We start from the raw sequence: 23,142 nt of genomic DNA, 5'->3' as shown, positions 1-23,142 counted from the left end.
CTTGTACAGCACTTCCAGTGATGGCTTTGCTCTCTGAACCCCGGTGGTTGTTGAGGATGAGTTGTATTCTCAGCCACTGCTGCTTTTTCATGGAGCTGTTAATTCCCAGCATTGTAGTAGTCATAGTACTCAGTGCATAGGAACTATTTTTAGTGATGAAAATCAAACCAGTATAAATTCTTACTTTTTGTTTTATTCTTAAAAGAAATGAAAACACAGGGCACAGATTTGAAGTGGATGTAGTTCAAATTCCTGAGCAAAAATGTGGCAGACCCCTTCTGAACAACATCAAAACCCCTCACTCACAATGAATGTACTCTTTAGTATTAATTGCCTTAAGGAAAGCAGTCCCATTGGTTTTCTGCTCTCCTGTTGGGCTTCTTTCTGAAGAATTTTGTGGTTTGCTTTGCCAACATAGATGGATTTTCTACTTCTGCTTAGAGCATGTTACATCTGCTTTGCTAATGTAAAGCAGCTCACAAAGCAGAGCTGTAGCTTTGGTTAACCAGACCATGTCCTTCTTGAGCTGGGAGGAAAACGTTCATTTTCATCAGCAGTGCAAAGTTAAACAGATCCCTTTTAAAGCTTTCTGGTTTAGTGCAGAGATCTGAGAGGTTACCAGATGGTGTTGATTTTTACTCTTTTTCTGGCTGTGGGTTTGGGTTTTTTTTTCCTAGTGTTGTGGTTGGTTGTTTTCCTCCCTTCTCCAGCAGTTGTGTGCCATTTGGGACAGGGGGAAGATCTGACAGCCTTTGGAATATGTGTGCCCTATCCAGTGTCTTACTGGATTGTGATTAGTTACAGCCCCAGTGTTAGAGGATGGATCAAAATGTATCTGAAACTGCAGTTTCCTCTCGTGCTGGGAGCACATTGTTGTTTTATACCTATTAATTTGTATTAAGGTGTGTAGATGTCTCGGTAAAAGCCTTTGTCCTTCCTCCTGAACACATTTACACACATTTAGTGTGTCTGACAGAGAAGATATTGCTATAATAGCTGTATTTGCATCCTAGGTAGCAGTTGTGATGTAATAAAAGGAGAGGGAAAAAGAAAAACATGTCTTGGAGTTAAGCAGTGTATATATTTACAGAATTAAAGTTGAAATGCACTCCTCTACTTTTAAAAATACACTTTCAAATACTATTTGATATATACAGACTTTTTTTTTTTTTTTTTCATTTTCATGCTCTCACCTACTTATTTATGCAGAATATAGATTTGGAAACATACTGAATTACCATAACCTCCAGTTATATAACCATAAAAACAAGACTTAAAGCCCAAACATTAAAAATAGAGACTCATTAGATCATATGATCGGCTCTTGCATAGGTTGTCCGATTGTACTTAGAGAAATAAATGCTGTTTTCAAATGTATCTATTTAATCTTTCACCTTATTTTAATCTAATAGAAAGCAATGAAGGACTGCTGCTTCAGTGCCCTGAATGTACCTGTGCAAAAGCTTTACAAAACTCAGCATCAGCTATGATTTTTCATGGGCCTAACAGCAGTTCTTTAAAGAAGCTTTTCTGGAAGTCACTTGACTTGTTCTTTGTGGTTTTTTCAAGCTTTAGAGAGTGGTGTTCAGGCTTTTAAATGTTGAGGCTGGGTGAGTGCAGAACAGGCACAGAGAACAGAAGAGAGAACGTTGAGTTTGGAGTTGCCTGGTAAGAGATCAGCCACCATTTGGAGAAGAGGTGTAGAGATGCTGGGGGCACTTCCCGAGACACTCACTGATATTGGGTGTCCAATCCATCGTCACCCAATTTGATCTACTTAATTTGTGTGGAATGTCTGAACAAAGAAATTAGGCTTCTTGCCCCCAGCAGGAATTATGATTATTTCTGGAAAAAAATGAAATCTTTGCCAAGCTTGTAAATTTATTGCTGAAACAGTTTTATTAATAAACATTAGGATTATTTTTAAATTGTAAATATTTATCAGTTCATCAGATTATAAAAGTTGTGCACTGCTTAACGTTTGGCTTAGAGTTCGTGTTGATAAGATATTAAATCTCTTGCGAAGCTGAAAGACTGGCTTGGATCATCAAATGATCTTGAAAGTGTAATATGGGGTTTTTTCTGCTTAAGTTTTGAAGAGAGAATGTGGATGATTGAGCGAAAGCTTATCTTAGTTTATCTCATCGTAGTGAGCTTGCACAGATTGTGTGGAAAATGCTGAGACACTAAATATATTTCCAATTTTATGCCTGAAATATTAAACTGGTTCATATAGGTTGATTTAGAATGTCCTTATGTAGTTGAACAAAGGCTTTTCAGTACTGAGTTATGTTAATTCTCACAGATCTAAGAGTGGGCATTTCCTGAGTGCGTGATGGTTGTGAGGGAGCTGGGTCAGGTAATCTCATCCTGCTGGGAAATGTATTCTTCTCCTATAGAATTGTCTGGCTGGAATTCAGAGGCTGCCCCTGAAATATTCTTGCAGATAGTTGGCCATGTTCCACTGTAGAAAAGAAAGAGTGCAAAGGAGTCTTGTAATCAGCGTTTCAGCTGCAGCAGGTCTCTTGGATGCTCCCAAGTTTTCCGTTAATCCCCAGTATGGAGCTACAACGTACAGGTGTTTTGACTGCATGCTGTTCAGTTTAATGCTTGGCAGCTACCCTGAAATTCTAAACTACAGCTGATCAATAAAGAGATGCTGCTTGTAAATCCTAAGTTTGTTTTCTACTTGCCTGCTGCATAAACAAAGCTAAAACAGGGGGTGCAAAAGACCATGGCATTAAAGTAAAATAATTCTTCTGTTCTTGGAATTTGGCTGTTGATTCCAAGTGCTATTTGTTAGCGTATGTTTTATTTTCTTTGGGCTTTTATTTGTTACTGGTTTTGTCTGTGTTTTTAGCTTATTTTTAGTTTGAACTGTGAAAAGCCCCTTATAAAATTAATGCAGAATAGAGAAATATTTGTCACTTTTTCCTGCTGCCTTTTTCACAGAAATTCCATGTCCTCCTTAAGAAAAGGAAGTAACGAAAATCGCAGAAGTATATTTTATACCACTGAGGAGTGGGAACTGCTGGATCCAACCCCAAAAGACTTGGAGGACTCAATGGCTCTGGAAGAAAAAAGGAAACACCTGGCAGAAGGAAGTAAAGGTAGAAGTGGAGGAAGGAAGGGGATCATATGCCTTACCTTGTTTAGCATAGAGTATCCTGTTATGTCTGTCTCTAGGAGATAAGTGGAAGCTTATCTTTTTCTTCACAAACCACATCCAGAACTCTGTAAACTATGTCTTTAAAAAATCAATTTCTTAGGATGTGTTTGAGGTCCTCTGCCATTCAAATACAAGAGAATCAAGACAAAACCTTGTAATCCACTGGTTTTTGTTTCCTGAGCATGCTACTGGTTTGTTTTGTCACAGGAGTTGCAAAGTAACAAGGTGAAGGGAACTGCTGATGTCTGTAATTACTCACTTGAGTGTCACGGGGTCACCCACTGAAGCAGAATTGCCTTTAGTCTCTGTATGTACCTGTTACCTTGACTTGCTTCTGAAATGGGGCAGAAGCAGGGATGGGCATGAGGCAAGCAGCTCATCTGTGTATTGTAACTGGTTCTCAGATTTGACCAGTGTCAGGAATAACTGTGTCAAGATGTTTTTACATCTTTTTAAGAGCACCTTAGGTGACATCCAGGTGATTTAATCTGTTAGAAAATATCCTGTATGTGGAGGTGAAACCTTACATTGAATCCTCTTACAGGAGCAGTAGGCTGTGATATCAGAGATGGTTTTGCTCTGATTATTTGAAGCAAAGTTTACTTTGCCATAGTTACGCATACCTTTTATTTTCTGCGATGAATTGTAAAATTCTCTTCATGTCTTATATGAAAAGTGTTAATTTATGAGCCAAGTCTTTTATCTGGGAGGGGAGAAGATTTTTGAGCTTTTTTTTTTCCCACCAAAGGAAGCAACTTGGAAAATGAGGCATGTTTAACACTATTGTATTGAGTGGTTTGAAAGCTGCTCAAAGTCTAATGTTAATGAGTATATTTTTTAAGGAAATCTGAATGCTTTGAAATGCCTTTTTACTAAGTGAACTGAACTAGAAGAAATTGTTTTATGCAGGACTGACTAGTTCAGCTTTTCCATTTGATTTTGGCCGCATTCCATACAAAGCAAGGCGCCCGTTGAAAGACATGATTGGATCAAGCAAAAACCGCAACAGCAGCGACTCTTCCCCAACAGAGTGGTGTTCTGGCAGTGGGAACAGACTGGTCTCTGAGCTGCAGCTGAAGTATCAAAGCCAGCAGGAAGAGTTGGAGAAGCTAAAGAAAGATCTTTTGAGCCAAAAGGTAATTTTAAACCTTCAGGCAAAGTGCACGGAAGCAAATGGGTCTGGCTGGTGATTGTGAGTTTAACCTTTCTGGCCATCTCACTGCCTTAAGACCTGGTTGGTTGTTACAAAGTGATGGTTCTAAACAAACTTTTGTGTACAAAAAGTCTTAAAACAAGGACCATCTTTTACATCTGTTGAAGATAAGAGTCCTGAATAAAACTTCCATTTGCACACTGTTCATTGAATTGGTTTATCTGTCTTCCTTGTTCTCTGAAGTTAACTTGTTTGGTGTCTGCCAGAATCCTGGCTGATAGTCATAGCTTCTTTTTCCATATGTACATAAAATATCTTGGGAACTTCTCCTTTCAGATTCTCTTTGTTTGTCTTTTGGTACTTTCGGTGCTAATGCAGGGGGTGGGAAATCAACCTGGCTTATTTCTCTCCTCAGGAGAGGTTTTCTAAAATAGGCCTAATCATAATGTGTCTATGTAGTCTGCACTCACATGGTAGTCATGCTTGTGTGCCCTCATAACTCAAATTTATTCAATACCTTGGTTTTATCTAAAAGAACTTATATTCATTTAAAGAAGAAAAATGTTTTCAATCTTGCGTAGACCTGCTACTTCTGCTATTTGCATTTTCCTTTTTGTGAGGTGATCAAACGGAAACCAACAAAGGAGTCTGAGCCCTATATTTATACTCTTTTTAGGCATTATCTTTCCTACGAGCACATTTGAGCTTCTGAGCCTGCTGCTGTGGGAGATCTCATTGGTCTAGTGCAACACTACATTCACAGCTGCTTCTGTATTAATAAGAACAAAACGGTGTCTTAGGTGCTCATTTCTGTGGCAAGATTTTCTAAGCAGCCTTTCATAGACTTCCTTTTTGACAAAGCAGCGTTTGTTTTTTACCTCCTTTTATTTTCTCCACATCCGTTAGAGAAGAGAGCTCTTGGTTACCTTTACTTTTTTCCATTCTGTAACGATTTCCTGTTAACTTTTTGGGCTTAAGCCTCTTCCTGTTCACCCTACAACAGGATGCCTTGCTTGCAAGCAAGGCTTTTTTCGGCTTCCAAGTAACTGCTGGGCCTCAGCTGTCCACTCCTTTTCCTTAACCTGTTGTAGCCATTTCAGGCAGGATCCTTAGCTCAGTGAAGGACACTGAAGCCATCTATGTAGGCCAGTCATTGTAAGGTGTTAGCCTGCTAGAAATCATGTTGTAAAGCGTTTCCGTTTCTCTTTGAAACACCAGCATGAGGTCTTAACCCATTGCAGAAACTTTATTTTGCTTGACGTTACATTTCTAAGCTATAAAATTTAGAAACTTAAAATTTCATCAAGTTTTTTTGCTGTTATTTTTTTAATTTTCAGGAACTTGTTCGACTTCTGCAGCAAACAGTCCGATCTTCCCAATATGATAAATACTTTGCAAGCCACCTTTGTGAGGGGGTTCCCAAAGATACATTAGAGCTGTTGCACCAAAAAGATGACCAGATTTTAGGCCTCAACAATCAACTTGAAAAGTTAAATCTGGAAAAAGATAGTCTCCAGCAGGAAGTCAAGAATCTGAAGTGTAAAGTTGGAGAACTCAATGAACGGCTGGGAATGTTGATGGAAACTATCCAAGCTAAAGATGAAGTCATCATGAAACTCTCTCGCCAGCTCAGCGAATGTGAGGACAGCACATCCCCTCAAAGTGGAGCAATAAATTCCCCCACGCCCACCTGTACTAATAAGGAACTACAGGAACTGGACAGACTAAAAGTAAGAGCACTGTCTCTGTCTTGATGCATAGGGGAATCTCTTCTCTCTGTAAAAGTACTTTTTAGTCTGCTGTACTGTTTGACATCACTACAGCAGTTCCCCAGGACACCCATCAGCAGAGGCTTTCTCAGCTTGGAACCTCCACTTTGAGCTGTTATGTGACAATCTAACCAGAATTTTCTTCCTTTGGGCCATCTCTAGTGCAGGGCTATACTTTAAGGAAATTATTCATTGGTGTGGAGCAGAAGAGATGTAATAAATAATCAAAGGAGCAGGAAGGATTAAGGGTAAGAGGAAAATATAAGCATGGAGAAAATAAACAGAAAGCTTGCTTTGTTTTTTTTTTTTATTTTAAATATCAAAATTGAGGCAACAAAGAGCATGTGGAAAAGCAAAGGGAAGCTCTGAGGAGACAAAAAAAGAGGGAAGAGTATAAGAACCTGTTTTACTAAAACTGCTAACTCCTACTAATGCTTTACTTTTATTCTGTAACATACCTCTCTGAATGTGTCACAAGTTCTTAATGAAATTACTGAAGTTATCCACTTTGCTCTAAACAGGCTTTCTTGCCTTTGGGTAAATGTTGTATTTCAAATTGATTAACATTCCAAAGAATTTGGAATGTAAATAAGTTGCTTAAAATATGTTTAAACATGCACAATTTTCTTTCTTATATGTGAGCCTGGTAAGTTTTAATAAATGAAGTTGAAACTAGAAGTCAGTGGTCTTGGCAGAAAGCAGACAGATGCTGGGGAGTGTGAGAGTCCCGTGGCTGCTGGGAGAGTACCAGCCTCATCCCACAGGCTCAGCTTTCAGAGGCAGTGTTTGTGATCCGAGTGGATCAAGCATGGGAGGTCATTGTTGGCATTGTTAGATTTATCTTTCTGTATGGAGGCAGACATGAAACTTGTACTTTTAATGAGGGCTGGTGAAGGTGGTGAAAACCCAAGGGGCATTCATCCCCCCCTTTTTTGTGTTGCTGTGGCCTCTGGGATGGGCTCAGCCTGCATGTGCCTGTTATCCCTGCCTGTGCCCTGACAGCAGCCAGCTGCCTTCTGCAGGCAGTGGAGCACTGGGAGCGATGCAGGTGAGGCACAGCACCACCCTGCGCTCATATTTGGCATGTGTGCTTCATTTACATGAAGTCCAAAACTAATATTTGATTTGAGCCTGATATTTTTAAAATCCTGTTAGTAGCTGCTGTTCCTATGCTCTAAGGTGATCTTTATCTGACAGGCATAATACACTTCAGTTTTGTTTTTGTTTTTGTTTTTTATCAACAGGACAATCTTCAGGGTTATAAGACCCAGAATAAATTTTTAAATAAGGAGATTTTGGAACTTTCTGCTCTACGAAGAAATGCAGAAGCAAGAGAGAGAGAATGGCAGGCAAAGGTCAGCATGTTCTCACTTGGCAATGTCTAAAGCAGTTTTCCATACTTTAGCTGTAAATCTACCCAGGAAATGGAACCATTTTAAATGTATTAAATATGATAGCTTAAAAAAAAAATGCCCTCTCTCAGTCCTTACAGACCAATCTTTCAGAATGGATTCTTGAAAGAAGTAATTGCTTTTAAAATTGTGTGACCCAGTGGAACATTTTGATAACTTAAGAACAAAGGCATGTACATGTCTGAAAACATTGTTTCCTCAGAATTAAGACTGTAATGATTTTCTTTAAAGGTCAGTGACAGGATGTGTGAGGATTTGATAGGTCACTATCACGCTTTCTCCTGAGCACAAAGGATGACTATGGTATGGTGAATGTAATTTCTTTCAGGATGAATTTGAGTGTAGAGATGTTGCAGGTAAATCATAAAGGTTTCCAGTGCTTGGGGTTAGGGAAAATGCACTCATCTGTAGCTAAGGTTAGATACCTGTAGCTGGCTCTGTAGGCTTTGCTTTTAGTTGTTTGGAAGCCATGCACTCAGTGGCCAGGCTTAAATGCTGTATTTTTGGCACAGAGGCATGTGCTTACAATTCTTACATGCTATTAGCTAACTCATATGCCACTTAAGTTCTTTTTCACACATGCACAGACTAAAGCTGCTACAATGCAGCCATTTTGTTCTTTTAAGGTATTTCATAAAATGCGGTGATAATTAAGGCTTGCTCAGAATTTCCATATGCAAAAATACATGTGGTGGAAAACATCTGGTCTACTATGCTGCCTTATGTTTCCCAGTGTTACAAAAATGGGAAAGTTAAGCTGACTGTTCTTGACTTAGATGTTTCTAAGCAGCATAAACCAAGGGAAATAGGATTGAGCCAGGTTTTAAAAGTGTAGTACAAAGTGTCTGAAGATTTGTATCATGTATTGTTTTCTGCAGTATACCAGCTTAGAAGCCAAACTCTGCCAGATTGAAAGTAAATACCTGATCTTGCTTCAAGAAATGAAAACTCCTGTTTGTTCTGAGGATCAAAGTCCTGCTCGTGAGGTTATCACACAGTTACTGGAAGATGCCTTGAAAGCAGAACCTAGTGAACAACCAGAACAAGCATTTTTCAAACCCCACCTGGTCAGGTAGTTTGGTCCTATTAAATTAAATGTATGTATGTCTTGGCCAGTGGGCTCTATTATAATACTGGAAAACAGACAGTAAGAATGTATTTGCAGGTTTGGGTTATTTATTGTATTTCCCTTCATTAATGAGGCAATGGTCATGAAATCCTTTTAGCTGTATAAAAACCTTGTCTTGGGAAAGACATCTGGTGCAGGTGGAGATGCAGATCGAGCTCTGGGTGGTCTAATCTGGAAGATGAGGGGCCACGAGGCCTGGTGGCACCAGCCAGACGAGAAACACTGGGAGACACAGCGAGAAGTCAGGAGAGGGAGGGCTGTGAAGACTTGGATGGTGAGGGGCTAAAAGCCCCAGGATTCCTTTGTTGAGGGCACTTTGTGGCACAGCCTAGGCCGTGTCTGTGTGCCTTGAATAAAGAGCCTGAGACTCTGCTGAGGGAAGCCTGGGGTGGAAGCTGTGAGGAAACCTGGCCTGGCTGAGAGTGAGAGATGTGCAGGAGCTGAGCAGGGACTGTCGGGGGGCTTTGGCCCCAGCAGTGACAGTCTCTGTTGGCAGTGTGGCTACCAGGGAGTCTTGGAAATGGTCACACAGGGAAGTTTCACTGACACATTTATTCATTAATTGAGATACAATATCAAACTTAGACAAAGGTATTGCCTTGAGCTGCTGAGGAGATGGGTTCATTCCAACTCGACCATGTTGATGAATAAATTGCTTAATTTGAGTAGTAATATATACAGGAACGTGGGTACCAAGTCTTTTTTTATATGGAATTGTACAAGTAATTGTTAAATAAAAAATATACTTCAGAAAAATGTTTAACAAGAACTTGAGTGCTATGGAGAGTGGCTTTCAAGTAACTTTATGGTGGGAATTTGGGAGCTTCAGGGCTACTGAACATATTTTTAAAACCTTTTTTCTTCCTCTCCATTACAGTGAATATGATATATATGGTTTTCAGACTATCCCAGAGGATGATGATGAGGAGAAACTAGTAGCAAAATCACGAGCCTTGGACTTGAGATCACTTTCACTCAGTGAAAATCGAGAGATCTCCACAGGAGTGAAATGGGAAAACTATCTTGCAAGCACAATGAATAGAGAGATGATGCGCTGTGTGGAACTGAAGAACCTTATTCGGTCTGGAATTCCCCATGAACACCGTTCCAAGATGTGGAAATGGTGTGTCAATCTCCATGTTAAAAAGTTCAAGGACAGCGCAGTACCTGGCTACTTCCAAATCTTGCTTCAAAAAGCTCTGGAAAAACCAAATCCCGCATCTAAACAGATTGAGTTGGATCTCTTGAGGACGTTGCCAAACAACAAACATTACTCCTCCCCAACGTCTGAAGGGATCCAGAAGCTGCGAAATGTGCTGCTGGCATTTTCCTGGAGAAATCCTGATATAGGATATTGCCAGGGGCTCAACAGGTAAGATTTTGCTTATCTTGGTTAATAACTATGCAGTGAAACACCTAGTGAGCCTTTCAAATCCCATGTACAGCAACATGGTTTCGAACAACATTTTGCTCTATGGGTTGTATGCTCATAATTTATAATAAACAAATAACTATTACATTTTTTAAACCAATGAAAAAAGCAGTTGACCTGGGTAATAAATTTTGTAAAATCAAGTTGGCATCAAAACTGGAACCAGAATTAACTCTTAAGAAATGAGCTACTTAAATGTAGTTTTACATTGACTTCATGTCAGTTGTAGGGGATTGTGTTGCTTTTTTGTTCAGGAATTTGTTAGTTTTTTTCTTCTTTTAAAGCAAGCAGAAAAAAATGCTTGAAAGCTTTTTTCCTATTGTTAAGGCAACAAATTTCAACATTTTCCACTGATGCCTTCAATCAGAATTGCAGAATTTAAAGGGGATTCTTGTGTTACAATGCTATGAAAAATTCTGATTCGTTGCAGTTGGCTTTTGCCAGAATAGCTGTGCTACTTGGAGATCTGTAGTAAAAGAAGGTGCTACTTGAAGCAGGTGTGTTGGTCTAGCACCCTGTCTCATCCTCATGATGTAATACTATAGATCTCCACTTGTGCACTATTTTATGTACTAGCATAGGCTTTTGAACTTAGAGCAGCTTTGTCTTTTGAAAGAGCACTGAAGAAGTAGTAGAATAGAAGCAATGAATCATGAAGTAGGGGTGGTGGTAGCACTAGCAGTAATGTGAAACCTCCACCTAACACCCTTAGAATAAACATCTCCTTTCTAAACTAGACTCTGTGTTTAGAGAGCTCTTAAAATTGGCAACACCAACACTTCAAGAAATTCTTCGAGCAAATTTTTGCCTTTTTCTGTTTTCTTATTTAGCTGAATACAAATACTTGGTGTGGCTGAGAAGGCATGGCTTTGCCCTATCTTAAACTTCATCAAGTTTTGCTGTTCAGTGCTCTGCTGTTAATACATTTATCTCTGCTGAACAGAAAAAAATATTTTACTGTAATGGTTCTTACTATAGTTTGTATCTCTGATAATCTTCTCCTCTAAATAAACCCTATTTTCAGGTTGGTAGCAATTGCACTTCTGTACTTGGAACAGGAAGATGCTTTTTGGTGTCTAGTAACAATAGTGGAAGTTTTCATGCCTCGTGATTATTATACTAAGACACTGCTGGGATCCCAGGTATGTGCTCTGCTGGGATAAAGCCTGGTCCTGTAAACTGCAGCCGGTCAACTGCTTTCCTCTGCAACTGTCTGATAGGCCTCTTTGGAAAGGGACGGGAGTGGAGTTGACAGGGGTGGGTTACAAGCACCAGGACCCTTGTTTGGACAAGGACTCTGGCAGTGAGATAGTTGTTCAGTGTCCTTAACCCCCCTTCTCACTGATAGCTTCACAGCCCTGAGCTGTGTTGCTGTCCCTTTCCTCACATTCGGGGGAATGGTGGTGTGGGGTTCTGGGGGAGGGCGGGGTGACGATGCATTTGCAGTGCTGTGGGCAGTAGCCACTGTAGCATTCCTGCGTCCAGGTGATGCTCTGGTCCAGGCTGCCTTCTCCAGCCAAGTGTTTGCCCAGCATTCTCTCTGCTCCTGTGCTCCTGCACCGATGCAGCTCTGGTGACCAGTACTAGAAACACCCCACCTGTGTGTGAGGAGCCCTGTGAGACCGGGGCTGGGTTAAGAAGCAGACATGGGCAATCTGCAGTGGGGTAGCTGTGTGTGCTTTGGGTGGATCTAGCTTGGAAGTGTGAGCTAGACAATCCTGGGTTTCTTGCTTACCTCTGGAAAAACTTGCACTCACGGGTTGATAACAGCCTTGCTCTGAACGATGTGCTGGAAAATTGGAACAATAACACTCTATTTGTCATCTCTTTAGGTTGATCAGCGAGTGTTTAAGGATTTATTGAGCGAGAAGCTTCCACGATTACATGCTCATTTTGAACAATATAAAGTCGATTATACTCTCATCACTTTCAACTGGTTTCTTGTGGTTTTTGTGGACAGCGTGGTTAGTGACATCCTTTTCAAAATCTGGGACTCCTTCCTCTATGAGGGACCAAAGGTGAGCTGCATGGGCTGAGTTTGTTTATTTGTTACCTGATAACAAAGTACTGTGGTGTTACTGAGTGTGGGGCTCAAAGAAGGTTGCTTTGCAACACTCCTGTCAGTTAAAATGACTGGTAGGAAAAAAACAAGAGGAACTTTGCATAACCACTCAAAATATTTTCCAGCTTTTGGAAATAGGGGCTGGGGGAGGGAGATCAAGGGAGGTGTGACTAAAGGGCTTCAGTGCAGCCTGTGTTTGAGGAACTCTTGTTGGGGGTTTATAAAGATGGTCATGAGACTCAGTGTATTCTGTACTTACAAAGTACCAAATACTGCATGTATTTTTATCAGGTAATATTCCGATTTGCCCTGGCACTGTTTAAGTACAAAGAAGAGGAAATCTTAAAGCTGCAAGATTCAATGTCTATTTTCAAGTACCTTCGCTATTTCACACGCACCATCCTTGATGCCAGGTGGGTAACTCACACCGGGGTGGCACTGAGGGGCTTGTAGTGGGCCATGGGAGATGTCTGTTTTGTGGCTTTGGTTTTGTTTTCATCTAGATCCTAATTCACATAAAGCAACTAGAGATGCAACCAACTGGTAGGATTTGTCATGAGCACTTCTGTCGAGCAGAGACCAATCAGAAGTGATGTAGGCTTAAATAGTAATTTTTGTTTGTGAAGGAGATTTCCTTGTTTAAGTATCGTGGTAGCAGCATGTCAGAATTTCAACCACAGGTGAAGTTTCCCTCTGCATTGCAAATGTAACTTCTTACTAAGATGTTTTATGATAAATAAAAATACATCCTGGCTCAAGCATTAAAGATGTGAGCCATATCCCCCACAGCTTAAATCTCTTATGCGTGGTTAATGCACGGGCTTCTGCCACATAGTTCCAGCTGGTTTATGATATACTTGGAAGCAGAGATTAAATACAAATTAGATACTTTTCTGGTCTTCGGTCCTTGCATAGGACTTACAGTTTGTAAATTAGGGTCTAGTGTTTTTAGATTTGGTCGAGTGTTTTTTTTCCTGGTTTCAAGACTGTAGAGCAGTAGGTTAATCTTAAAAAGAAAAGTCATATTGGGATTGGTTTAATGTCTGAAAATTCTTTGCACCTCTTTTGAAGCTCACTAATTTTCAATTTAGAGAAAAACTGTATATTGAAATCTGAGATTTTTTTAATGTGATAAATTCCACATAAATTGAGGCTTATACTCTGCAGGACTGCAGGATGGTATGATGCAGTGTGACTCTGGAAGGGAGCTGGATCCTCTGTGGTGCTTCACATTGTGCCCTGACAAGTTTGGCTTGATGCTGGTCCAGAGATCTCTGTGCTCCAGCCAGCAGAACCCCCAGAGCATTCTCACTGTGCTGGAAACTTTGGCTTGTCCATGTTCTGTATTATCCTTGTCCACATCTGTGTTGTCCCTGTCTTTATCTGGTCTCTTGATTGTCAGGTTATCTTGGTTAACTGGAGAGCTGAGTGGTTTGGGATTGAAGGAGCTGCTGTGCGTTCCATGGAGGCAGCTATCCAATCTGTACGGGTAACTGGATGTACCAAGTCTTCAGTGTAGCCAGGAAGCTCTGATGACCCAAGCTTATGTCTTCTGCTCAGCATTTCAAGACTGTGATCTTTATAGCAGAGTTTACAGGTGGCTTGGGGAACTCTTGAGTGTTTGATTACACTTTATCACTTGGAATAACCTTAAGCCTGAATGCTTTATAGAAATTTCTTTAAATATTGATAACATCTGAGACCTATCATGTGTGAAAGAGACCAGAGATATGTGACATATGATAAAAGTCGATATGGATAAAGTTTAAAAGCCCACCAAATATGAATGATTGTCTTCTACCATTGTGTAATCTTGCAGGAAACTGACTGCTATTGCTTTTGGAGACCTGAACCCTTTTCCCTTACGCCAGATCAGGAACCGCAGGGCCTATCACCTGGAGAAAGTGCGCCTGGAGCTGACGGAGCTGGAAGCCATTCGCGAGGACTTCCTGCGTGAGCGAGAGACCTGCGTAGAAAAAAGAGACCTTATTAGTGATGATGAGGAGGATAGCTGAGACTGCTTAATATAAACTGTTCTTTGGGATCATGACCAAAGTGAGTTAACCTCCAAAACACTTTATTAATCCTGTCAAACAGAATGTAAACTTGTTGCTTTTGGAAATATGCAGGACAGATTTCCAAATCCCAGCACTTTCAGAAATACCACTTAGTATGGAGGCCAAACACTTCTGTTTACATTTATGTTCCTGGAATAATTTGTAGAGCACTTAATATCTGTCTCAGTTTAGTCTGTCAGCTGAATTGACAGTTGTTTTCCCACAGTGTACCATTAATGTCTGGACGTGAAACAATAAGAAAAGTCCATGCTCTGTTACATTCAGTGCCATTCTAAGTTTAGGGGTTTTTTTTTATGTAATCATGTTTTTCATAGTGCAGGCTCAATGTGAGAGGACATCCATATTTCTTGGATTCAGGTAGGCTCCATCCAGCCTTTCTTGAGGTCACTAACCAGAAAAGCATGGGATGAAGATTTCTTTATCTTTTCCTGAAGTGTCATGCAATGGGTCACCAAACAGAACACTTGAATATATATATATATATATACTCTAAAGTAAAGGTAAAATAAGTACCTATTTCTGTCACTGACTGTCGAATGTGTATGGAAACAGTGATAGCAAACATCATTTCTACTTTGCAGGGCAGCTGTGTTGATAAAGATTCTCATTCATGGAAAGGGGTTTATAGATCAAACTCTCTTTAATCAATTTTATTTGTATTCACTATTTTGATTGCAATGGTTCAAAAAGGCCACAACCAAACTCCAGATATTTTGAAAGAATGGAGCTTGTCACAGGAGTACCATGCTTTAGGAACTAATTTTTTGCATATCTGTTTGAGGGTTGTTTCGTTATGGTTTTTTGTTTCTGTGAGGGTTTTCTTTGTTGTTTTTTTTTTTTTTCCCTTTTCTTTTAATGCTTCTTCCTCTTTAGGACCTAAGGTGAAGTCTTGCTCTTTAAGAAGAAACAAAGCATTCTTTTGGCATGATTGTAGAACTGTTGTACAATAGTGGTAGTGACTGGGTTCATAAAACAAATATTTACCAATCAATCAAACAAAACCTAAAGGTCACAATGTGCACACGGGAGCTGAAGATCATTTTTCAACAGAAAAATGCAATATTCTCCTAATGACTCAGCTTTACTGTGAGTGTTGGATGCACTTCCTGCAAGACAGCTGTAAGGAGCAACATCTGGGCTGTTGAGCTGTAGTGTTTCTGCTGTGGAAGTGTTACTTTTGTCTCAGTTGGTGACTAGCAGTGCTCATAAATGGCTCTGGGGAGAAGGAGGGATTTCTTTCTTGCTGGCTGTTCTCTGGACTTTTGCAATATTTTTTCTTGAACTGTTGGATTTTCAGAATGTTGTATTGACTATAATGAGTCATGCTAAAACTAGGATTCAAATACTAGGCAGCAAATCACCAAGCTGTGGGGAAGTGGTTAATTGGCAAAAAAGAAAACTAATCATTGTGAAGAGTCAAGTGCATCAAGCTTGTATTTTATGTGTTTCGTTTTGGTTTTCTAGAAGTAGTAGTACTTTATTGGGTATAATCGTGTAACTGTTTTAGTCAACTTAAGTGTGGGCAGAGAGAAATCCTGCTTCTGTTTCACAGCACTTTTAAAAAAAAATTATTTTAGATAATGTAGTTGTAGCCTTCTCCAAGTAAGCATATTATAAGTTAGTTTATATGGAAGGGAACTATTTAATCAGAGGTGAAGTTGTAACTTAGAAGACTACTTTTGATATAATATTTATGCTTCCTGTATGACACATAATTTTTACCTAGCCAGCAAATCCTTGCCAATGAGGAACTGATGGTGTGATCATCATGATTTGTATGTTACTAGTCTTCTGAAATGTCCCCTACGTTGTGTGTGGTAGGCAGTAGCTAGGGATTTTTTTCTAATTCCCTAGTTACTTTTGGTTTTGTACTGGAGGGCAGGGTTTTGATATTATTGCATGTACTGTATTCTTTTTCTACTTACAATCAGTATTTGAATACAAAAATGGGACCAGGTTTTCTAATTTTCTAGTTACACTATCTTGATTTTGAAAGAGCTGGTCTCTAAATCAATATGTAATGCAGGCTTTTTGTTTGTATGTTTTAATGATGTTGTCAAATGTTAAATGAATTCTTTTTTAAGGTGAAGAGCTTCCTTTCAGTGACCACAAGTGAAATAGTAAGGTGAAGAATTTAGATACTCGTACTTACCCTATTCCTAAAATCCATTTTTCTTTGGCTTTGAGTCTTCGCTATGAACTAGTCCTATGACTGATTCCGTTGAAGTGTTTGGGTTGTGAAGATAAAACTAAGGCAACGGTTTGGGAAGTTCTTTAGCTGACAAAACACGACCTGCAATATTAGAGGACCATTTCTGTTAGAGTTGTGCTGATGGTTCAGTTTGTGCACGCATGTGTTGCTGTGTTTCATTCTATTAAGTTGTCTTCAGTTGTACAGTCAAGCTAAGTAGCTCTGTTTCTTCTGCCATGTTGTGACTGTTACCCGTGAATGTTAGGAATCCTGTGGAAGTTGTGTTGTCTCTGGGTATTCTGTCAGCTTGCAGATAAGAAATGAGTCGATGCTGTTATGCTCAAATTCCCAGAAAGCTGTTGGCTTCATTTTGTTAAGCCTTGTTGCTGATTTAGTGATGAGCTAATAGGTCAAAAAATTGCAGAGGCTTCTCACCTCTGGCCACTAGAAGTCTCTGTGGAACAAAAATAAGATGTGTATAGCAGGAAGTAACATCAGGGAAGCTTGCCTTGCCTGCTGTTGCAAATGTCATTATGTGACTTAGTTTTCTAGTGATGCTTAAATCTGGTTACCTTGGAGAGTAGTAACTCATCAGGGGCATGCAGGATACACAGGCAGTATTTAAACCTGATGAAACCAGGCCAAAATACAGTGTGCCTCAGTGGCCTGCCAAAGCTGAACTGCATGGTTCCCAAGGGTTTGTGCTTGTGTGTGAACTTCTGAGGTGGTGCATGAGGTTTTTCATTCATGCCAGCCAGATAGTGGGCAGTTGAACTGTCCGTGCACATAAGAACTGCCAAGATAATATTTTAACTTCAAGGCCTTGCACACAACGTGCAGAGTTCCTCATGGGTGGTTCCCAGAATATGTGATGTAACCCACACCACTAAGCTGCATTGTGCAGAATATTCCTCCATCTCCATTTGTGTGTGCATGGCTTCCTGGTGAAACTCTTAATTAGCTGTTTAAAAGGGTCTATTATCTTCTGTTAAATAGGCAAAAAATTGGTGCACTACACCTCTAGGTATTAGAACTGCACAGTATTTCAGCTTGACCTGTATATGTGTACAGGTACTGTTATCAGCCAGTGTTATCACATTGTTTGGTGGTCTTCTTTTTACCAGCTGTGTAATCAATAAAAAGGATTTTTCTGTTGCCCTTTTGGTGTCTTCTGTGAGAGATTCTCCCCTTCCCTTCAGTGTTCGTAAACATGGTAAGACATTTCAATAGAAAGGGAAAGATTTTTTAAATTCGGTATAAAACATCAGAAATGAGTGAATGGTCTTAAATTTGACAGAGTTGGATGTTCAGACACACAACTGAGAAATGGCAAATTGATTAATTTAATGACATTGTATAGCTGTTTAAGTGACTGTTCCCTTAAGTGCCATGTTAAACATCAGCAATACGCGGTACAAGAAATTTGAATCACTAACATAAGTGATGTTATCTTCATGATGATTGATGTAAAGAAGAAATAAATTGTTTATTACTTTATAAATTGCTCTGGTTCTTGTTCTTTTTTTTCCCCATAACAGGTGGAAATATCTACAGGTGTCATCAGAACAAACCAGTGGTAGAGCTTGCATTTTTGTCTGATAATGAGGTCTGAGAGAATCTCTATAAATTTACATACATGTAAATTTAGCTTTGAAGCGTGAAGATGTGAACCATAGACATGTTGCATGCATGTGATGCTGACTGGGTAGACTTGTCATTGGTGTCCTTCATTTCTTGGGAGAAGAGGGGGAGGAGACAAAATTTGCATGAGTGTTGACAGGAATTTTCTGAGTTCACACACTTTCTGGGAAACATATTTGTATAATATTTCCTGACACCCCAAAAGCTTCTTTAGGAGGCTTGGTACTGATGTTCTGACAGTCTTTTGTAGTCAAATAAATAATTTCAGCTGTTTTGAAAATTTAACCAAGTTCTCAATTAATTTGGAAATCAAGTCTCAATATCTGTCTTTCAGATATGAATTTTGTATTTTGGAATTGCTTGAGTCCCTTAAAGAGGGAATACCTCAGGTACTTCAGATATGTAACTTAATAGCTAAATGTAAGGGAGGAAGGAAGAAGAGTTAGGACATCACCGTAATTGCATATCCAAGCCTGTCTTTGATAGCAGAGGTGAATAGTGCACAGTTCTTGTCCTCTGGCTCTGCTACAGAATGGCAAGCTGTTATAGGAGTAGATATTGGCACAGCTGGAAATCTGTTCAAAGGGGGTGCAAAACAGGATAGAGATCAGCAGTTGAGGCAGAACACAACTATGGCCTAAGGACCTTGTGTCCTGTATACTGAAAATTTTAAGTCAGAGAAATAAACAGAAAATTCTGGGAAGAGAGTGCATGGGGAGCAATGTCCTCACTTGCATACTTGGCATGTTTAGCTTGAGTAGGTTGTATTGCCCTAAGCAGCTGCTGAGGCCTGTAAAGAACAGCTGAGACTCCCATTTGCTCCTTAGAACTAAGTTTGAAGCATCTGCTCTCAGTGGGATTGCAATAAGGATGTGAGTGTGGCTGATGTATGTTAAAAACCTGGTTCCCAAGAAATGCATAACTTAGTATAAACACAGCTGAACCGAGACCAAATACCTGCAGAGTGTCACTGTGCTCTGGCTGCCTCAGGGATGCAGAGAACACTCTGAATCTGCTGGTATTACAAGGTATCAAGTGTTCCTTCTTTGGGATTTTCAGAAGTGCTAAACATAGCTTCCTTATCTGCAGCTCCTTGACCTCAACAGAAAGCAGAATCCATGTAGTGCTGAAGCTTTAAGAATTCTCACACATGAAGTATGTTCCCTCAGATAATGCAAAGGAAGGGTGTGCTCTGCCTTGGAAACTTCCCCCCTGGAAAACAAGGTAAAAGGTTCAATTGGAAGTTAGCAGAGTGGCGTTTTCACTGTGATGATCAGCTGCAAAAGTCACATTTGTCTACAGTTCAAGGATGCCCACATGTAGTGCCAGCTTTTCAAACCTCGAGACTAGAAAGCAAAATGCAGGACTATATACTGAATGTGATTTTAACAAACACAGTTATTAAAAACATCTATCTCCAGTAATTATAACATTCAATATTAGAATATGCCTCGTAAATTAAGATGGCCAACTAAGATTACCCCAGTCTTGAGCAGCTGCGTCCTGCCTTTGTCTCTCAAATGCAACGTCCCTTTGGTGTGTAGAAACCAGCTAGGTTGTGCAGTGAGTTGCCCCTAAGGTGTCAGGTTTGAGCTGATGAATGGAATTAGTGATGTCTTCAGGCACTGTGGTGATTAAACTGTGGAATATTGCTATTTGCCTGTTTTAAAAAATGTAGGTGGTATTCTTCTGGTTTTTGATCCTGGAACTCCCCCTTTGGAACATGTCTGGAACCCATAAGGTATGGGTTTCCTACTTCGTCACTTCTACAGGAGGCTCGCAAATGCATGGCTGCAGTGTTTGCTGGTGCTCCCTACTTGAAACACTGCTCAGGTCTGAGTTTTCTGTTCTTGCTCTGTATGCACATAAAGGCTTTTACCAAAGATGTTACAAAGAAGTCTTGAGATAGTGTTTTAAAGGTGAATAACTACAGAAGCATGAAAGAGCACCACCCTACTTAGGCAGAACCTGTATTTGGGCTTGCAAACCCTATGGACATGGCAGCAGGGGTGGGATTCAATCTACCTTTGCTGCTCTTGGAAACCTTTATTCAAAGTGAGGTTATTCTTAGTCTACGGAGAGCTTGTCCCAGTTTGAAAAGCAGTTGTAGCCTCTCAGGGTGTTTTGTTCCCTTCCTTGCAGCTAGGAACAAACAAAAATGGTGGCCTTCCTCATGTGCCCTTTTGCTCTGAGAATTTTGTAATATGATTGCTGTGACTTCTGCATGATCATATCCCATTGTAGAACTAAAGATGAGAAATTAATTATCTTTATTTCCCTTTCAGAGAATTCTGAATGCTTCCACTGCCCTTTGAAACATTTACTGTTGCTCCTATTTCCTGTTCTCCACCCTGCATAGTATGGAGCTGGAAGAGCCGCATGGAACTCATGGGCTGTGAGCACCACTCCCAGGGCGGGCAATCAGGGGCACAGTTCAGTCCTCTTGACTTGGGACAAGCCAAGTTTATTTTTAACTGTGATAATAAAAACCACTGCCTTTAGGTACTTGCCTAGAATAAATCACTCTTAAATTTAACTATCTTCACACCATACGGCAAAGGAAAACATCCTGCTTATTTATGTATGATAATTTGCCATTGCCATTGTGTTACCTTAATCACATAGAGGATTGGAAGAGAAGGCAACCTGGTACTTGTAATTTATTTTGAAGGTGTGAACAATCCCACATTATTTCTCATTAGCAAATGATGGGTATTAAGTTGCCCAGAAGAAATGTAAGGAGACCTAAGAGTGCTTACTGCGATTACTGTGTGTCAAATAAAGCCGGAGAAAATCTAGTTTTACAGGTTTTGGGGCTGTCGTTATGATAGGAGTGTTAGCAGATGAAGGATGTCATTGTTGGAAGGCAACACTTGGGCTATGGCAGTCTGGGGAAGCAGGATGGCAGAGGTTTGTTACAGTGGTGCATGTGAATGCAGCTTGAGCTGCACGGGGGGGTCTGGGAACCTGCGCTGTTCTTTGTCACAGTGGTCTCTTGAAACAACGGGCCATTTCACCGGGTAATGGTGAGTTTCAGATTCAGCTTGTAGGGAATACGGAAACAAGGCTTATGCAACTTAAGTGCCTCTCCATTGGAATTGCCTCCTCAGCCTTATTTTCTTAGTACTGCTTTCACATATCCTTTATGTACTTAAGCAAGGAAATTGGATTCTACATCCGAGATGTTCCCCAGTCAGCCTGGGTGAGCTGTGTTGGACTGGAAGGCTTGGCTTTGGCCTGGTCCAGCTTGAGGTATCTGCATCCCATCAGGGGGAGTGGAAGCTGGCACCGTCGGGGTGGTGCCGGGTGCTCCGCAGGCTGCATGGGCCCCACAGTGCCATGCAGGCAGCATCGCCGCGGGTAGCATTGTCCCGCCGCCGCTGCAGCCAGCCCGGCCCCGCCCGCGCTCTCCTCCCGGGGCTGCCAGGGCGGAGCGCGGAGCCGGGCCCCTCCCTCCGGGCCCGCGGCTCCTCCGCCCGGCCCGGCCCGGCCCGGCCCGGCCCCGCCGCCCCCTCAGCCCGGCCCGGCCCGGCCCGGCCCCGCCGCCCCCTCAGCCCGGTCCGGCCCCGCCGCCCCCTCAGCCTCCGCCCCGCCCGGCCCGGCCCGGCCCTGCGCGCTCAGGGAGCCCGGCGGACGCGGTAAGTGGGCGCTGCTCCCTTAGTTGGCGGCACCTCCGCAGGTTCCCTTCTCCGTGTTCCTCTGGGTCCGTTCCTTAGGCTGAGCCGCCCTCACGGCCCTTCCACTCCGTGTCCCGCCTGTGAGGTGTCGCGGCCGTGCAGCCCCTCTGGCCGTGCAGCTCCGGGGCCAGCGGCGGGTCCCTCCCGCGGGGCCGGGCGGGGTGCAGACCCTCGGCCTCTTCACGGTGTCTGCGCTGGCTCTGTGTGTGCCCGCAGCCGCCAGCCGGGGGCAAAGGCAGCTCCCCGCAGCATCCCCGCCGCGAGCAGCTGTCCTTTATCCCCGAGCAGGTCCCACCGGGGCCGGGCAATGCAGCGGTCCCACAAGTGCCCCTGTTGGTGTTGCACGCCGCTCTGTGTGGCGCTGCTCCTGTCTGAGGCCATCGGGGGCACTCTGCGAATGCTGTGTAACTTCCATCGTTTATCCGCAAGTTTCTTCCTGCCTTTTCCCTCAAGCAGCTTCACCTGGGTTTCTTTACAGCTGTTCCTCTGGCCAGTGAGCTGGGGGTCCTGGAGCAACACAGCACGGTGGGGGGGACTGGTTTGGCTGGCCTGCACCCTTGTAGAGGACAGTCAAGAAGGAAGATGTGCCTTAGAGGGTGAAAGTGTGTGGCAATTGCTCCTGCTTTGACTGATCAGTCACCAGCTGCAAAAGGACTAAAATCGCAGTGCTCACCTGCTTAATGTGTGAGAGAAAAGCTCATCTCTGGCCCTTTTTTGAAACATCAGCTGTTTTCAGACTTTCCTGTGCCTTTCAATTGCTGGTGCAGGAAACACAGATCGCAGAGGCGAGGTCTCGCTTGACTTTGGGGTCGTGATGCGAGTTATGTTCAGCAGTAATCCTTGAAGGCGCCTCAGGGACGGGAAGCGGGCTCTGCCCGTGCCCTACCGGCGTGCCTGGCATTGCGGGCTTCCCCTGCCCTGAGCGTCCGGGCTCTGCTCCCACCCGCTCGTTACTCAGTCGCGCTGGGCTTTGGGATCCCTGACCTTGGCCGGGAGCTGGGGAGCTGGAATTAGCTGCAGAGCCAATGTGGTTTGTATGTGTGCCTGAAGCGGAGGCTTGCAAATAGTCTCGGGTCATTTGCCACACGTATAATTACTTCGGGGTAAATTTGGGAGGTCGGAAAGGCAGCCCTTGAGAGTTAGTGGCAGGAGCAGTGATTCTGTAATGGAGTTGAATTGCTCAGATGGTCGGTGTGTTTTATGTTTTTTACAGACACGCAGGTCGTAATAGTTGCCTCAATTTCCCGGCAGAAGAATTTTTAGGCTACTTTTTTTTTCTGACAGGAAGATGTTTCAGTGAAAATAAGGGTTTGCTGAAATTGATAGAATTTTTAACTGTGCTACGCTTATTTGAAAGCAGCAGGTAAAACCCACTTGGGTTGTTTGGGTTTTCTTATTGCTGTTTGAATTGCATAGTCTTTTGTGGGAT

The 23,142-nt window shown here is 41.9% G+C and overlaps 2 protein-coding genes across 7 annotated transcripts in view; both read left to right on the top strand.

Annotated features, from left to right (window-relative positions):
* TBC1D2B (TBC1 domain family member 2B) overlaps positions 1-17,896 on the top strand; it is a 30,270-nt gene extending 12,374 nt beyond the window's left edge. For 2 of the 5 annotated variants that reach the window (XM_053954593.1, XM_053954597.1), the window contains exons 4-13: positions 2,953-3,110; positions 4,079-4,305; positions 5,660-6,052; positions 7,336-7,446; positions 8,382-8,575; positions 9,510-10,004; positions 11,089-11,206; positions 11,897-12,082; positions 12,418-12,539; positions 13,946-17,896. In XM_053954593.1, coding sequence (XP_053810568.1) covers positions 2,953-3,110; positions 4,079-4,305; positions 5,660-6,052; positions 7,336-7,446; positions 8,382-8,575; positions 9,510-10,004; positions 11,089-11,206; positions 11,897-12,082; positions 12,418-12,539; positions 13,946-14,141 — 2,200 coding nt within the window. In that variant the 3' untranslated portion in view covers positions 14,142-17,896. The remainder of the gene's footprint in view (positions 1-2,952; positions 3,111-4,078; positions 4,306-5,659; positions 6,053-7,335; positions 7,447-8,381; positions 8,576-9,509; positions 10,005-11,088; positions 11,207-11,896; positions 12,083-12,417; positions 12,540-13,945) is intronic. The other 3 variants (XM_053954594.1, XM_053954595.1, XM_053954596.1) reach the window with 3 other exon arrangements.
* Positions 17,897-21,603: 3,707 nt separating this feature from the next.
* Positions 21,604-23,142, top strand: part of DAPK2 (death associated protein kinase 2) — a 36,582-nt gene continuing 35,043 nt past the window's right edge. For both annotated transcript variants that reach the window (XM_053954770.1, XM_053954769.1), the window contains exon 1: positions 21,604-21,674. The gene's annotated coding sequence lies outside the window, so the exon portion shown is untranslated. The remainder of the gene's footprint in view (positions 21,675-23,142) is intronic.

The sequence above is a fragment of the Vidua chalybeata genome, chromosome 13 (genome assembly GCF_026979565.1).
Source record: "Vidua chalybeata isolate OUT-0048 chromosome 13, bVidCha1 merged haplotype, whole genome shotgun sequence".
Classification (NCBI taxonomy): Eukaryota; Metazoa; Chordata; class Aves; order Passeriformes; family Viduidae; genus Vidua; species Vidua chalybeata.
Note: the sequence above shows the minus strand (reverse complement) of the source record. Positions and strands in the feature narration are given on the sequence as shown.